Source organism: Tinamus guttatus, unplaced genomic scaffold, assembly GCF_059628265.1.
Source record: "Tinamus guttatus ecotype Peru unplaced genomic scaffold, ASM5962826v1 Tinamus_guttatus_pri_ptg000355l, whole genome shotgun sequence".
Classification (NCBI taxonomy): Eukaryota; Metazoa; Chordata; class Aves; order Tinamiformes; family Tinamidae; genus Tinamus; species Tinamus guttatus.
In genome coordinates this window covers 2,958,791-2,973,848 of record NW_028288889.1, presented here as the reverse complement: position 1 = coordinate 2,973,848, position 15,058 = coordinate 2,958,791, and the positions used below count along the sequence as shown (strand labels likewise).

General features: G+C 35.7%; 2 protein-coding genes across 23 annotated transcripts in view; both read right to left on the bottom strand.

Annotated features, from left to right (window-relative positions):
• The window catches only part of CNTN1 (contactin 1), a 330,215-nt gene that overhangs the window by 285,956 nt on the left and 29,201 nt on the right, over positions 1–15,058 (bottom strand). The gene's annotated exons all lie outside the window — the stretch shown is intronic.
• NRCAM (neuronal cell adhesion molecule) overlaps positions 1–15,058 on the bottom strand; it is a 58,752-nt gene that overhangs the window by 25,523 nt on the left and 18,171 nt on the right. For 14 of the 22 annotated variants that reach the window (XM_088529909.1, XM_088529911.1, XM_088529904.1 and 11 more), the window contains 12 exons: positions 10,692–10,835; positions 9,577–9,688; positions 9,105–9,271; positions 8,874–9,021; positions 8,241–8,365; positions 7,350–7,379; positions 5,922–6,023; positions 3,806–4,003; positions 3,623–3,693; positions 2,543–2,768; positions 2,135–2,250; positions 85–289 (listed from right to left, as the gene is read on the bottom strand). In XM_088529909.1, coding sequence (XP_088386035.1) covers positions 85–289; positions 2,135–2,250; positions 2,543–2,768; positions 3,623–3,693; positions 3,806–4,003; positions 5,922–6,023; positions 7,350–7,379; positions 8,241–8,365; positions 8,874–9,021; positions 9,105–9,271; positions 9,577–9,688; positions 10,692–10,835 — 1,644 coding nt within the window. The remainder of the gene's footprint in view (positions 1–84; positions 290–2,134; positions 2,251–2,542; positions 2,769–3,622; positions 3,694–3,805; positions 4,004–5,921; positions 6,024–7,349; positions 7,380–8,240; positions 8,366–8,873; positions 9,022–9,104; positions 9,272–9,576; positions 9,689–10,691; positions 10,836–15,058) is intronic. The other 8 variants (XM_088529906.1, XM_088529913.1, XM_088529919.1 and 5 more) reach the window with 1 other exon arrangement.

Here is a 15,058-nt window from a genome sequence, read left to right as displayed (position 1 = left end):
TGATTTCTAAGATGCAAATCAGCAATTACATTCTGTTTCTGAATATATCACACAAGTTGACTCTCTGGCTTTCTCATTTCATACCTCCTTCAGGGGTCCTAAATACTTTGTCTGGGCTTGCTGGTCCTTCTCCTTTGCCATTAACAACTCTAACATTTAGCTTGTAAGAACTATAGGGCTCCAGTCCGGGCAACATTCCAAAAGTCTTGTTTCCCCTGAAAGTCAAGATCTTTTTTTCTACATGCCTCCTACTCCTTCTGGATAGACTCTGCACTTTCCAGTAGTAAACCTAAGGACAAAAGAAAATCTACATGAGAATAGAGGTGTTTCAATTATGCATATTAAAAATGCCAAAAATATCCATGAATTATACGCAGGAAAAATGGAAATTTTAATAAGCTGGGGTAAAAGCAGCACAGACCTTTATAACTGCAAAAGTAGACCTTGTCCAGAAAGAGTTATGTTTAAATGACTGGATGAAAATTAGTACTTGTCTGATCTGCTTATGATCAAAGTCAGTTTGATAAAATTTCTGGTTTGAAGAAATTGTACCTGATGGTTCTAATGCTAGCAAGTGCATCTGAGAGGCAGGGGTTACTCAGGCTGTCTGTTCTTGCTCTATGGTGTCTACATAGCTGTTCTACAGCCACCTGCACGCTGCCACCTTGGTATGTGAGCAGATGGCGTGTACCTGGCCATGCAGATGTAGTCCCTGTGATGTGGAAGCCAAGTGACATTCTTAATCATGAAAGAAAGAAAATGATTTCTCTAGCCTGGGAAAAACAGGCTAGGAAGAATATTCTGCTTTTAAATGATCATAAGATCAGAGTAGAATGGTGACTGATTTTGCTGATGCAGTTTCTTAGAAACTCACAGATATTACTGGAACCTCCTTGACAACCCTCTCTTTACCACTCAGTATTCCTACTGTAGATTTTGGAAAGATGTTAGCAGTTGTCTCTAAAAAGATTTGTGTTATTCCTAGAAATGTCACTCTCAAATACACCATCAATCATTTTTCACAGGACAATTCTTTGTGTATTTATGAACATGTGATTACACACTAAAACTGGTAAAGTAATATAAGAGGGTATAAGTGGGTTCCATTTAGGTCTTCTGCTTGTGCGCCTTATGCTTTTTTTTCTGTACTATTAATTATCTTTAACAGAAATGTGGTGTTTTGGATTATGGGCATTAGCATTGCTGGACTGAAAATAACCATTAATTCCACTAAATTCTAATTCTTTGATCCTTGCATAATATATGTTCTTTTGGTTATATATTAGGATATATGTATGTGCAACACCAGGTTGACCTGATAGCCTAACCAACCTAACGAGACCTTTTTCTCAGCAAGGTTTACTATCTAGGGCAGAGTACCATGCTAACTACAGACACCTGTGTCAGCTCATACAGAACTGGTGTTAAGCATCTCTCACAGTGATACTTTGTGCCAGATCAGTGCCATACACCCACTGGGAGCTCATGTTCATTTTGTAGCCAGACATTATACACTCAAGTTCAGATTTTCTGTATTTTTCCCTCTCTTAAACTGAGTTTTTTCCTGGTCTTCAAAAGGACAAAACATCCAGCATCAGCCAGAACATGGCTAGTTAGTCACAATTAAACATATGGTTAATCACACAATGCCCAAAGATGAATAATCTTAACATTCAATAGCATTAGACCCAGAAGGGATTCCTGCAGAAACTATTTCTCCTCATCCTCTAAATGTCTTTTTGGAAAAAGATCTAAAATACTACCATAATTTTAAATATAATATCTATATAATATACAATATATAATGTACGTATCTATATTATAGATATTATATACATATATACATATAATATCTATATAATATCTTCCAGATTAAATGTAAGCACATCCATTTTTCTTCAATAACAATGTCATAGTTATTGACAGTACAATGTCATAGACTAATACTACAAAATTTGCAGAACTTTAAATGAGATTTATCAATGCTGTTGCCCTTGGCAGTAAAATTTGTCACCTCATAGGAACTCAAGTAGAATCGTCTTAGGTATCAGTTATGTCAATATAGATACAATTCCATCTATTAGATTGATCTATTTTAATACATGAGAACTATAAAGCTCCTGGTTATACTTACCTTGTACCCTTGAAGATGCCCTCGGACAGTTTTTAGTGGAACTGGGTCCCAATGCACCTTTGCTAATGTGCTGTTAAGAACATGAACCTGCACATTGCCTGGAGCAACCATTGGCACTGGGTGCAAAGGAAGTAACAAAAGTCTAGTTAGAATTTGACACCATATGAATATACTTTCTCAGAAAGACTCTTTGCATTTCATTCAAGTAGCTAAAAAATTTATTCCTATTTGATAAACAGTTGACTAAAGGATTAGTACTGCAGTGTCTCATATCTTCAAATTATTTCAATTTAATTTAAAAAATAGCTGTGAACCCTCATTTTCAATATTTCAATATTTTAAAATTGCATATAGGTTCTATATTTAGTTTTTTTGTTTAGTAAAATAGAACCAATCTAGGAAACTTACAGTCTTCCCCTGAATGTCCAATCACCTCTGAAGGCTCTGGAGCATATCCCAAGTCATTTAAAGCCTGTACTTTTATCTCATAGGGAACAAAAGTTGGTGTACCAGACACAATATACTTGGATACATTTGCCACTATAACAGAAGTCCATTCATCGTCAAAATCTTTCTGACGCCAGCTGACTTTGTACTGAAGCCCTGGTCCATTGGACTGAAAACCTTTTAAAGACTGAAATGGAAAGAAAAATGAAAACTGTTTGAAAAGAAGTTTAAGCATCTGAAAAATCTAAGGTCACAGAAGAAACTTTTTTTCACAACTTTAGTGAAAATATATCACTACATTCTATGACCAAGAAACACTGTCAAAAGCCCCCAGCTATGCTATTTAATCTTGACATGAATATAATTCAGTTGCATTTCATTCCTTAGTAAAAAAAATGCTGTAGAATATTTTTGGCCAGCTAATCACCAGGCAACCGTACAGTATGATTTTTGCATAAATATTTTGTTTTCAAATATTTCTCCAGAAGTTAAAGAAGGAGATACAGACCTATACCAACTCCACATGAACCATGTTCCCTAGAGATGGTTTCTCACCTGGGATGGGAAATAGGTTTTATTTGACCCTCATGAGCTCCTGTCAGGACAGTAAGGACAAGACCCAGACATAGGGTCTGTAGCAGAAGAATGCACAATAATTTAGTTTATCAGGAAGGTTGTTCATTCTAAATATAAAATATATTTGAGATAAATCATAATTTACACATTCAATATTTTCTACACTGGCAGCAAAATACACTGTATTATCAAATTAATGACTTGTCTTGGAGAAAACAATAACCACTCAACGAAACTATGGCACCTTGAAAAAAATATTTTCTTTGATAATACATTCAGCTTTTCCCTGGAAGTGAACAAAGGGAAATCTCTGGATTTTTATTCTTTTACAAAAATGTTTCCAACAAGAAGCAAATACAGCTTATCTACCATGGGGTATTCACAGCTACAGCATTATTTTTTTCACTAAAAAAATGTTACTCACAGACTTAAATGCAAAGCAAAGCAACCCAAATCCAAGCTTACCTCCCATGTTATCACCAAATTATCAGGTTCTGAGCCTATCCCTTGTACATTGGAAGGATTTTCGTCAGGGTCTAAAAATTAAATATTTACATGTGAAAAGGATGACTTCTGTGTGTGTTCCAAGCAAATTCAGTGCCATTCAAAGCACAAATCAATCATTTGCAAATGGGAATACTTATTTACTTGCAGCTTTTGTCAGGTATTGCTCAGAGGGTTCACTTGGCTGGCTTCTACCAATCTCATTGACAGCTATCACACGGAATGAATAGTTGACGTACGGAGACAGCTTCAACTGCACTGTTGTCTGAGTTCCAGGAACTTCTGTCTGGTAATGCCATACCCCTGGTTCATGCAGGCCATCTTCATATTCAATAACAAAATCTATGAACGAAAAGCAATTTTATGTCAAAATTTTCAATACATTTGGAGATACGCATGGCCATTTTTAAATGAGCTTATCAGAATGGAACAATCTCATCAACTTTTTTTAAATGTCGAAACTGAAATCCAAGAACAGAAAACTCACACAAAATCTACTGTGTGGGTCTCAAAAGTAGCGCCTAAATGCAAATGTAATAGCAACGCTCTTATTTTTATTATTAAGTATTATTATTAGCGTGTCTAACTGTCAAGTAAAATGCTGTTACAAGAATTCTCTCTCAGATACTGGATTTAAATGTAACAGGAACCTGTGAACTATCACAATAAGACAGTGGGACAAGTTTGGATTTTTTATGTAAAAGTAATTTCTGTCAGATACGTTTATTGCTCCTAATTGTATGAAGCTGACAATAAAGTCACCATATTAAAATTACCTAAAATTGCTACTATACCATATTAGAATTATTTGAATATTCCATTTTCCCCAGTAAGATTAGTTAAATAAAAAAACATTTAAAGTCAATAACCAATGCTTGAGGAAAGTTTTTAATGCAGTCCTCAGTACTTTCAAATTAAACCAAGGGGTTCCATTTGGGTAACCAAATTACTTTACTATGATTGCTGTTATGGCCTTGGGCTTCACCCCTCCAGTGTACCTAACTTGAGGGATACGCAGGTTTCTAGAATCCCAGAAAAAAGATCTTTAACAAATAATATTTTCTTCAGCCATGAAAGAGCCAAAAGAGAGTCTTACTCTTAGGTACATGTGACAAAAGTTCTGCAATCCTTAACAAGAGTTAGTAGGATGTAGTAAAGAAAAGCCTGGGGAATGTGCACTGTAACTACATTCCACATAACCTGAAGTTTTGATATTTGAACTTTAGACCAAGAATTGAAAATTTTGCTATATCTCATTTACGGATAGGGACAAGAAACCAGAGTATGCCCTAGAATATATCCTTGTTGCACTGCTAAGAAAATCAAGAAGGGTTTCTTGAAATTGTTTTTAGAAGAAAACTGCTAGTGCTATTGAGAAATAATAGTCCACAACTACTTGAGGATCCAAGTTGTTTAAGTAACTACAGGCTTCTGGGCTTCACTCCGGAAAATTTAATCCTGATAAGTGGGAGGAAAGAGATAATACTCCAAATTGCTGTCAGAGTTACAGTAGTTGTTCAGTGCTCACAGATAAATATTTGGGGATACAAGGCTTTCTTGGTGAGACCGTTCTTTGAAAGCTTATATATTTTATATGAATAATAAGAAAAGGCCAAACACCATCAAATTTTTCACTCGTGTTGTTTCCCTTGTAACTGGCATGCTGCCTGCAACTGTGGAGAATAATCTATATGAGACAGAGAAAAGATTTCTACCTGAGCTTTCAGAGAAATTCTAGCATGTGAGCTGTGTTATCTGTGTAAAGGGATCATTTATAGTGAAGTGCTATCCTTGAGTCTTGACCTGTATTTCAGGTGATAACTGGAGCAGTAAGAAAGAGGCTTATTTCTGAAGTAAATTTCTTTCTTTCAGGCACTCATGGAACCACAAAGCGATTGGAATTGTACCATAACTAAAAACAATTGTGTAAGCATGAGACAATATCTCACTCCAGTACGAGACAACACCACCCAGTATCATCTCTTACAAAGAGCTCTCTTTCTCCTTCAGAAGTACGCAGGAATAACTTTGTATCCATTGACCAAGTTTACTCAGCATGTATTCTTAAGACTTGGCCGTGTCAGAAAGGCCCACATCTGTGTAGATTTTTATGTTAACAGTTGGCTAGCACAGATTGGATCAAAAGCCCAGCTCTTAGAGCAGTAAATAAATCTTTCTGCTTGACTGTACACTAGACAATATTCAGTAATTTTTGTTATCTAAATAAATGGCATGTGTAGTGAAATACAGGTAAACATACTTGTAATTGGACTGTTATTTTCATCTCCTGGTATCCACGAGAGCTCTATGCTTCTTTCAAGTTGACCTGTCAACTCCAAATCAAAGGGCGGATTTGGTCGAGCTGTAAATTAAACAAACACAAAATACTCAGACCAGAATATGTAGTTTCTTCTTCAAAACAATCCTTATACACAAATCAAAACATTTAAAATAATACAGCAATGCAGAACTACTTTCATTATGGAAGCATGATTTAATGACCATTAGCATGCAATTGTTATGAAATAGAGAAGAACTGATGTATATGGAAACTTATCAACTTATTGTAATTTTAAAAATAAGAATCCATGTTTGATTTTATCTACATCTGATTGAGTTGCAATGCAAAGTGAAGAAATATGAAATGCATGTTTAGTGAAACTACTGCTACTAAAAATAATTAATAAAACATAGAAAATAAGCACTGACATTAGAAAAGCCAATTCAGAATTGCTACAAGCATTCTGCATGTGAATTCAAAACAAATATAGTGCAAAAATAAATTAATTGCTAGCCACAAAGCAGCCTTTTTTATGCTGCATATAAGAACCCTGCAATATCAAAGAACTGTTAATGCACATCCATATTATGCATAAAGATAAAAATCATCTACCCAAATTGCTGAAAATAATTCATTATATAAACTGTTACTCGAAATCAAGACTAATGAGTAGCTTCATTTAAATACATATAAGTATTTCCACTGGACATGTCAGAACTTATCTAAATGTGTCCAAGTTACTCATACTTTAAAGTTTTTTTCAGAAGTAGGCATATTGTGTTGTATCTTCAAACGCAAATTCAGAAAAATGCTATCAAATTAAAGACTATATGGACCAATGGATTTTTTTTTCTATACAGTAATTTTAATTTAACAATCCGTATGAGAAATTTCCTCAGGCACAAAACGACTGGGCAATACAGTCCTAAACACTTCTAGAACAAAGTAAAATAAAGATAAATTATGAAATAAAGTATATCACACCTATAAAGTTTTTTATGAAGGTGGTGGAAAAAATATAATAACTTAGAAGGTGCAAGATTTTTCATAGTGAATTAGCTTTCAACCAAGATGTAAATTCACATTTTGGATTTTTTTTTCATTTTTTAATAAAATTAATTGCATCACAGTGTTAAAGAAAAACAACCACTGCAATCAAGCTTAATTGAAAATAATTGAGCTTTGCAAATTATTTTGTTATTATTCTCTAAAATACAAAGCTTTGATCCTATGACTCCAATCTCTAGCACTCCAGTAATGAAGCAGTTGGTAAAGTGGAATGATACCACACACAAACACACAAACATAGAGGGAAGAAGGAGGGAAAGGAGATGCTGCAGTTTGCAATAGGCAACTGAGAAATATGTCTTTCAGATCATGTAGAAAGAGAATTTTACATTAGTTTACCGTAAATGATAGCTGGAGTTGGGGGAGCAGCTGAAAAGAACATTAATATAAATGGTTTAATCAGTTAGTAGCCAAAGAAACAGAATATTGCAGGCAGTTAAAGACTACAATTAATAAAGAAAAAAGTAACTTATAGCATATGGTTGAATTTACCGGCATTTTTCCACTGAAAAGCCATGCAAATAATTCTTTAATATTTTATCCAATTTCTTTATTAAAATAAATAGTAACAGAGCACTTTTGTAAAAGCTTGTAAATAGATGCTAGGTGTTTAATGTATGTAATTCCTGAAGAGGTATAAGATCACAACATAATTTACAAATTCAAAAGTATTTGACTGCAAATTTTAGGTTCAACTTTGGTTCAACTTAATTTTATTAGGTCAGAATCACACAGAATATTATTTAAGACTCTTACAAATTGTGAGGAGGGGCAAAGTAGCACATCTTACAGCCATTTGCAATGACAGACACTTAACAGAGAGGATTAACTGACACAGGAAATCCTCAAAAAAGCCTGTAATGAGGCATGCCCAGTCTTTCTGAAGCAGAATTTAGCAGTCAACAAGGTTCTTGTGCTACCTTGTTTATGTGCAAATATTCTGCAATACTGGATCCCCTCTGTTAGATTATATGTGATATAAATAAAAGCTTACACAGCATGAAACTGACTGTGTTATATGAACCATTTTATAAATTGCTGATTCAGTGGTGAACTTGGGAGCAAGACTGGTGTTTTTTTTTAATCTGATATGCATGAAAAGAGGTGAAATTCCTTTTGCCTTGTCCTAGCTGCCAAAACTATGTTTATGCTCTTTTCATTTCAGATCTGTTTTTATTTAACAGAAATTAAACACAGTTCTGCTACTACAAAGTTTTAGAGTATTCTTACCAACAACAGTAAGCACAGCACTTGCTGAAACACTGTCCAGAGTGGTATTAATTACGCAAGTATATGTTCCATCATCTTTATCAGTTACATTCATAATGGTCAAGTTGTCTTTACCAACTAGAAACCTGTAAATACAATAAATTCAGCCACTGATTTTTCAATAACTGGTATTTTTATAGGAATAAAAATATTGTCAAATCCCCTGTACCTACGTATTTCTGAAAAAAACTAGAGATGAACATAAGGTATAGGACAAAGTCAGCCTTTTCTGCATTGCTATTATGGTTATCTTTCCACAGTTTTTACCTCACTTTCTTATGGGTTCTTATTTCCAAATATCCTCAATGTATTTTTAATTTTCTGTGATCTACAGCAAAATATTTCTTCCATCATCTGTCTGGCCTCTTATGCCACTAATTTTGTCCTTGCAATTGATATATATTATCAATGCACAACTAAAAAATTTTATATCCCATTTTACTTGAATTCTATTCTCATACTGTCTTTACAGTAATACGGCTTTTAGTCACCAAATATGCGATAGTGATGATATTTCCTAGTCTTCTTCAGTATGTGCCTTTCAGAAAAGACCATAAAAAGAAAATGGAAAGAAAAATATTATTTTGTCCATACCTTTCATCATCTGGCAGCTCTCCATTGTCTTTCAACCATATAATTGTTGGTATTAAAGTAGGATCGTGTTTTATTGTACACTCAAATGAAACTTGGCCAGCTCTCTGAATCACTTTGTATTCTGGCTGTTTGATTATCATTGTTGGATCTGAAATTTAAGATCATTATTAGATATTTTAAAAGCCTGAAATTCTGCACTAACCTGCAATGAAACAGTGATTGGTTTCTTACCTTTCACTTGCAACTGCACCTCGTTTTGTATCTTTCCTAATTCATTCCTTGCTACACACGTGTATGTACCAACGCTATCCTTCTGAGCCACCGGGATTTCCAAGGTTCCATTTTCATGGAAAACGTATTCACTTCCGCTCAAGATGCTACCTTTCACTCCCTTAAACCTTTATATTAAAAGCAATATCATTATCCAGCATCATACTTTAATTCTAGCAAACTTTACCATCAGAAAACACAAACTTGGACTGTCACAGAATCTGTACGTGCTACAGACAGAACCACATACTGAAAAGTTAACTTCACTCTGTAGGGGTAGCTAAATTGCTGTTACATTATACGTTTAAAATAAACTTCTAAAATGTTAAACAAACAGCTTAGAGGTTTTAAATGTTTGTTTTCATAGATATAACTAACTTCTACTTTTTTTTCCTCTTTTTTTGCTCGTATTTTTAACACAAAAGTAGCTTACCATTCAATTTCAGGCTTAGGAGAACCAAAATAAGCACAGTCTAGCAATGCAGGATTATTTGCAATGACTTGGTACAGTTTATTAGCAGGAGTTAGAATTCTCGGTGGCTCAGCTGAAAAGACAAAGATAATCTGCATATAGACACAAAAATGAAAATGCAAAACATGAGACATCAAGAGTGGCCTAAAGAATGTTACACATTAATATTTTCTCTGAAGTGATTTCTGGTTTCATTCTAGGTCCAAATATGTTGTGCTGCCAGCAGCCTGAAGAAACTTTAGTACAGGGTAATTTTCTTGAAGAAACAAACAAACAGAGAGACAGACAAAGTAAGCTTACAAGTCATCATGATGGGCACCAAAATAAACCATTTCATTTGGAGAATTTTAATCAGAACATATTTCAAGGAAATTTGCTGTTGGGAACAGACTGAACTCAGCAGAACGAAGCTGGCCTGGCTACCTCGTGAAACATCTGCTTTTTTGAAAAGAATTTTGGATTCAGGAGAAGTTCTTTCATTTAAAAGACAGTGACCATCAATCAAAGGATCTGCTGTTCCTTTAGAGGTCACTCGGCCTACACTTTCGCTAGTAATTTTGTTAAATTCAGAGAAAAAAGGATAAGAGAGTTCACAATATCTCCCACCTAGAAACATGTTCTTGGAGGCCTTCGAGACAAATGCATAATCACACTGCCTTGCAATAGGAATGTACGATCTTTTCTATGATGGAATTTATCTGACTCCTTTTCAAAGCTTGTCTGAAGGAGGGATTTTTGCAGAAGGAATACAGTGTGTTTTAAACCACATTTTTTAGATGGAACTTAACTGATTCAAAAAAACAGCAAACAATTAAAGTAAACCAAAACATACTTAAAGCTAAAATTCCTGCCCTATTTGTTATATATACATTCTCCCAGGTTCCTTGACTATTTTACAAAGAACAAGGTATTTGTTTTTTGTAAAAAGAACAGCATGCATAAAAAACAGCATATACAGTGCTCAGGGAAGATGTCCATTCCCACTTAATAAAACCCTGAGAAAGGTTTGGGCATGCAATCTCTGTGTCAGGGGGAAACAACTGAATATGGTGAAGACTGAAAGATTTGTTTCTTACCCAAAACGTTCACAAAAGCATTTGCCAGAAGATATCCGTACTCATTAGAAGCATTGCACTGATACACAGCACTTGACCTTTCTTGCACATCTGAGAAAATAATCGTGTCACCATCTACCTTTCTGCTAGGATCTTCTGGGGCAACTGTTAGTGTTAAAACAGAAAAAAAAAAAAAAAAAGGAAAAAAAATGTTTTGTTTAAATTGCTGCTGGATTACTTGTTTTGCACTTGTGAAAAGAAGAAACAACGTGAAAGAGCACAGGTAGGTTTCGCTTTTCAAACAAGTTGTTATATGCATTAGTATTTCTCCAAATATAAACTCTGTTGAAGACTGTCTCAGAGTAAAATAAAAGTCAGTTTAATTCTTTAGCACAAAATTAAGAAACGAAGGAGGTCCACGAGGGAAGTGACAGTAATTCAGTAGGTGGCACCCTTTCCTTTGAGCAAGTATTAAACACTGCCATTTCCTCAGCTGCTCTGTAACAGCCCAGCTGTACCCTAGGGGAGTTAGGGGAATAACAGAAAATAAAATTCTGAGGTATTTCTGAAAAATATTAGCTGTCAGTTTTGATACAACAGAGGTAAAAGAGAAAAAAAAATAGCTTGTAATAGCATGATGCATAAAAACCACAAACTAGTATTTAGCATTTCGCAAATATTACAATACTATTTTATCAATGCATTATTCATATTGAAAAATGGTAATAAAATCGACATGCTAATATAAAATAAATGATAACTCCTTATGCTTCAGAGAGTATGTTTATATTCAGAAGAAAGGGGAGAAATTACTCCTGTATTTTCTCATTTTTATTGAGATATCTACTACTGAATCCTACAGGAGAGAAGACACTGCAAGAAAAGGACTACAGTTCTGAGATCCTTCTTAAGGATATTTCCATCTTGGTGGAACTTTAAGGCTATTTTACATATAAAGAGAGCAGATGCCTCAAGAACTCTATTGTTTTATCTCGGAGACGTTGTTTTAAAGATATTGCTTTAATTACTGTGTTATTCTTATCTTTTCCTCTTATCATCAATTAAGACAAATCTAAAAAATTGGAAAGGGAAAAAGAAGAAAGAAGAAGCAACTACTAGATGTTTAAATGCCTTTTTTTTTTTTTCCTCTGGACTTCCGGGTTGCTAGTACTTTATTATTCCCTTTTGCTTTGCTTTCCATCGTGTTCTCTGTTCCATATATGCTTCTATGCCATTTACATGCCATTTGCATTAAACGATTTATAGCCTGAACGCAGAGGGAGCAGATGAGCAGCCTAGCGGGCTGGCCGCTCCTCTGCACTAAGTGCTCCGTTTCCACATACAAATCAATTTGTATGGAAATTCCTCACCACCATCCTCTCCAAAAGCCACGGAACTTCCCACACCCAAGAGGCTGCTTTAGTCACAGCCTCTTGCTCAGGTTTTCACTTCTTGTCCACTGAGTCTTGAACAATTTTCTAGGTGCTGACACAGTTTTAATGGCTGCACAGAATACAGTCCCGGCATCCACTCCCATACGTAACAACTTGTACAAGGCTGCTCCTTTCAGGGAAATGGAAGCCATTAATTAGCTCAATCTTCTCTGGCTTAAGTGGAACTGGAACTTAAAAAAAAAAAAAAGAGACCTAGCCATTAAATTACCATATAAAAAGTAGGGGAACATCTTCTCTCCCCACTGCTGCATTTGTAGAAGAAAAATAGAAATCTCTCCTCAGTTCTCTGAAGGAGAAGTAGCAGATGTCTGTTTTGAGGAAAATACCTGTGGATCCTTAAAGGGGAGAAAAATCCCTGAGAAAAGCAGGGGGTTAATCAGTGTTTCCATTGGACCAGTCCAGCTATTTGCATGCTGAAGAGCAGCAATATTAGAGAGCTGACTGTGGCCCGTCACAGACTTTCTGACACATCAGTTCTCCTGTGCCTCACAAATAGCACCTACATATACCTGCCCATGTGCTACACTTCACTTTGCATGGCCAGGCCCGAGAAGTTAGATTTTTTAGCACCCAAATCCTCTACTTCTCCAGTACGGAGAAGGTGTAGCTTCCATCACACGCTTTTGTCACCCTTAGTCACCAGCACCGCGAACAGCGCCTGTTCTCCTGCATATTCATGAACTTCAGCATGAACCTCAGCACAAGCAGTTACTTCTGTTAGCACGTTTAAACGGGCACTTGTGGCACCGTCCCTTTTTCTGGGGAAGAAGGTAGAACTCAATGTGCTTTCTGAACAGAGATGGTTAAATGACACAGAATATGGTTAAAAAAACCATCACTATGCTTGAAACTGGAAGGAAACGCAACAGATTTTGTTGGATTTATTTTCCTGTTCTGATGAAGTATTTCATTTTCTTGACCAATTGTAATTGCTGTTCAATGTATATTTGTGCACATTCAGGAGACCAAATACAGTGAAGATCAGAAGAACTCTCACCTGACGACACAATATACAACATATTATCAGTCCAAAGAAATAATACAATCTTCAGCCTGATTTCTAAGAATTCTTTTTTTGGTATAAATGCTTAGGATATGAAATTAGTCATGATTTTTAGGATGTGTAAATACTAACTGCTTCTGTTCTACAGTGAAAATGCTGATGTCATCCTCAGATGTACTAGAGATTCCCCCTAGCTAGAAACAAGCTGGAAGAGAAAAGAATTACTTGACTGCTTTTCCCCATATCAGTGAGAATAGATACATAAATATCTTGACATGTGTAAGAAGTTATCTTACCTAAATCCATAAAATGACACAGAAACGCATGTTGAAAAAAGGAAAAGAATCTCTCTTTGGAAAAAAAAAATCATTTCTGAGTGTCTTTCTTTAGATGCCTGCATCTCCCTCAGCAGTTCTCATCTGCAAATCACAGGTAACCATTGCTGCTATGCATTTACTACATATGATTGTTGAAAAACCTTTCCTACGATATACCAATTTTAAACACTTTTTACATTTATGAATAATATGGTTTGGGATTACAGGACTACTCAGTACCTCTGAAAAACTGAGAGCAGTGTAATACCAGAAGGGCTGTTGTTTAAATGTTACAGCATGTAGCCAATCTTTCTTTACTAAAGCTGAGTTATGTTATCATTTTGCATCATTAGGAAAAGACTGTTTTTTTTCAGATAAGCAGTGTTCATCTGTAATTATTTTATTTAGATTCGCATACAAAATGCTTGTCACAGCTCTACCACTCCTGTAATTGTGTTTTTAGGTTTATGCACAGATAGGAGTGAAAGTAAACTGGTGGCTGAGACCAAGAATGCCTTAAACACATGATTTTAAGCTACTCTAACTTCAGAAATAGCTCTGAAGATAAGAAAGATTAAAAGAAAAAAAAAGTAAAGATGATATTTTGCAGTGAAGCTCATGCACACTTTTCAAGTTCTGAAAGATTTCCAGGGTCACCTGGATTACAATGATTTTTGCTTTTTAACATTAACTAAATCAACTGATAACATAGGGAGGAACATTCCAGTGTGGAATATCCACTGAGGCTGGTTGATAAGAAGATACTTCCCTCATGCTGGGACCTCTCAGAGCAGGGGATATAATGCAAGACATATCTACCCTCTCAAATCTTTTGGAGGAAGCTGGAGAGAAGAGGAAGGGAGGATAAGGTAAAGAAAGGCAATTTCAGCAAAGGCTCACCGTACTTGGCTGTAAGTTTCATGGTCACTTGCAACTACAGTCGCATTTCTATGCAGATGAACACTGATCTAGTGGTACGTGCAGAAAGGCTGTACAAGTTCTGAGCAGGCAGAGGCTTGGGTTATGGTTTCAGAGTTGAATACAGACAGGACAAAAACAGGTAGTGAAATAGCAAGGGTGGGCATAGGTATAGAGCAGCAGACATGCTTCAGAAACTGCACACTAAAACCAAGGTGGAAGCAAAGCACTAAAAAGGGGACTTAGCAAGATGACCCAGTGTCACCCTAGTCTACCCCTTACAGATTAATTCTGGAAGAAAAGGGACATGGACCATTTCCTTATTCTACTAACGTAATATTCTCCTCAGTAGAGTATTTTCCTCAGACCGTTCTCATTTTCTCATTTTGACAGTACTAATAACTCCAAAAGGGACAGCAGAACATTACCTGCAGCCTCTCTGTCTTCTATGCACTAGCCACAGCTGTCTGCCTATCCTATGCAGAATACATAAAACTGAGTATCAAAGGTTTTGGTATCTGCAGCAGTTATTGGGCCAGATATTCAGCTCCAATATAATGGCAGCAGAAGTGGTGGATAAATGCCTGTCCTGGCAGCTCTTTCCTTGTCACCAAATTCCTTGGGGCATCAGAGTCCAGTAGATTTAACCCCTGCTCCTACGGTTGGGGGGAACAGATTTCTCAGCTGCGGATTATC